The sequence below is a fragment of the Castor canadensis genome, chromosome 15, assembly GCF_047511655.1.
Source record: "Castor canadensis chromosome 15, mCasCan1.hap1v2, whole genome shotgun sequence".
Taxonomy (NCBI): Eukaryota; Metazoa; Chordata; class Mammalia; order Rodentia; family Castoridae; genus Castor; species Castor canadensis.
In genome coordinates, this window is record NC_133400.1 from 42,746,748 (window position 1) to 42,748,347 (window position 1,600).

The following is a 1,600-nucleotide window of genomic DNA, read 5'->3' on the forward strand; positions in this document are numbered from 1 at the left end:
GGTCATGTTCTGATGGCTTCAACACTTAACTAAAAGACTTAAAACTGTAAGACTCCAAGAAGAAAATATAAGGTGGAAATTTAAATTTATGGAACTGTTATATTCCTCATTGTGGATGTTCCTGAAAAATGTTAATAATAGACCTGACCTATGACCCAACATATCTCACTTCCTACATTTTATCCAAAGAGCAGAAACTCAAGAGATACTTGAGGTCCTCAACCCAGTCAGCCCAGCCCAGCCATGATTAAGGCTATCCTCTTCTTCACCAACCACAGGAAGCTGTGGCTCTCCAAGTTCTACCAGCACTACAGTGAAGACACACAGCAGCAAATCATCAAGGAGACTTTCCATTTGGTATTTAAGAGAGATTAAAATGTTTGTAATTTCCTAGAAGGATTGTTAATTGGAGGCTCGGAGAACAAACTGATTTATAGACATGCACCACTGTATTTTGTCTTCTATGTGGATTCTTCAGAAAGTGAACTTGGCATTTTATATCTAATTTTATATCTAAAACAAGTAGACAAATGTTTTGAAAATCTCTGTGAACTGGATTTAATATTCCATGTAGACAAGGTTCACAATATTTTAGCGGAAATGGTGATGTGGGGAATGGTATTGAAGACCAAAGTGAATGAGATTGTTACACAAATCGATGTGCAGAATAAAGTAGAGAAATCTGAGGCTGGCTTAGCGGGAGCTCCAGCCCTTGCTGTATCAGCTGTAAATGATATGAATCTTCCTGAGATCCCAAGAAATATTAACATTGATGATATCAGTATAAAAGCACCAAACCTGCCCTCTTTTAAATAAAATATTAAAAAGACCACTCCCAGGTAAAATCCAGAGGAAAGTCATCTAAGTTTAACATGCACTTGTTTACCAAAAATAGAGGAGAGTCTTAACTTTTGCTCTTGGATTTTAAGTCAAGGTACTGTACAGTTGTGTAAAATCAATAAGGAAGTTCAATGTTGCTTTTCTTGCCCAGTGACTTTAAGAAAATTAAGTAGTTCCAGTGTGGGTTTGTTTTCCTGCTTTTCTAAACAGTATTCCTATGCCCACTTAAGGCATACCTCTATGTATTGGCTCTTACAGTATTTCAAAAATTGAGGTATTTCTTTATTTTGTACAACCCAAGATGTTGGTGTTTTATATATATCACAATGTAGCATACTGTAATTCTTTCTGCTGTTCATAACAACTTTTGTTTAAAGAACCAAGTATGCATTGCATGAAAACTTTATGACCTTTTCCTCCTAGTTTAAATAAACTCCAAGGTAACTGGACTTCAAAAGCTCCTTTCTGTTTGCCTGATATCTACTTTAGCAATAATTTTTTTGTGACCCTTTGACTCAGCAAAGTAAATGAAAGTAGGTTTTATCACTAAAAAAATATCATATTGCAAATTAAACGTGTTTTTTTCATGCCATACTGGCACTTGACCCATTCCACCAGCTCTGTTTTTGTCAAGGGTTTTTCCAGATAGAATCTTGCGGAACAATTTGCGTGGACTGCCTTGGAACCTCTATCCTCCTGATTTCTGCTTTCTGAGTTGCTAGGATTACCAGCTCCTAGTTAAATGTGTTTTAACAGACAT

The 1,600-nt window shown here is 36.1% G+C and overlaps 1 protein-coding gene across 1 annotated transcript; it reads left to right on the plus strand.

Annotated features, from left to right (window-relative positions):
* The first annotated feature begins 243 nt into the window (after positions 1–243).
* LOC109677619 (AP-3 complex subunit sigma-1-like) lies at positions 244–919 on the plus strand. The gene is made up of 2 exons (XM_020153502.2): positions 244–313; positions 509–919. The coding sequence occupies exons 1-2, from the start codon at positions 244–246 to the stop codon at positions 814–816; spliced, it is 378 nt and encodes a 125-aa protein (XP_020009091.1). The 3' UTR covers positions 817–919.
* The last annotated feature ends 681 nt before the right edge of the window (positions 920–1,600 follow it).

Coding starts and splice junctions, on each gene's coding strand:
- LOC109677619 (XM_020153502.2), top strand. CDS start 244: ATGATTAAGGCTATCCTCTTCTTCACCAACCACAGGAAGCTGTGGCTC. Junction 314..508: donor CAAGTTCTACCAGCACTACA/GTGAAGACACAC, acceptor TATATCTAATTT/TATATCTAAAACAAGTAGAC.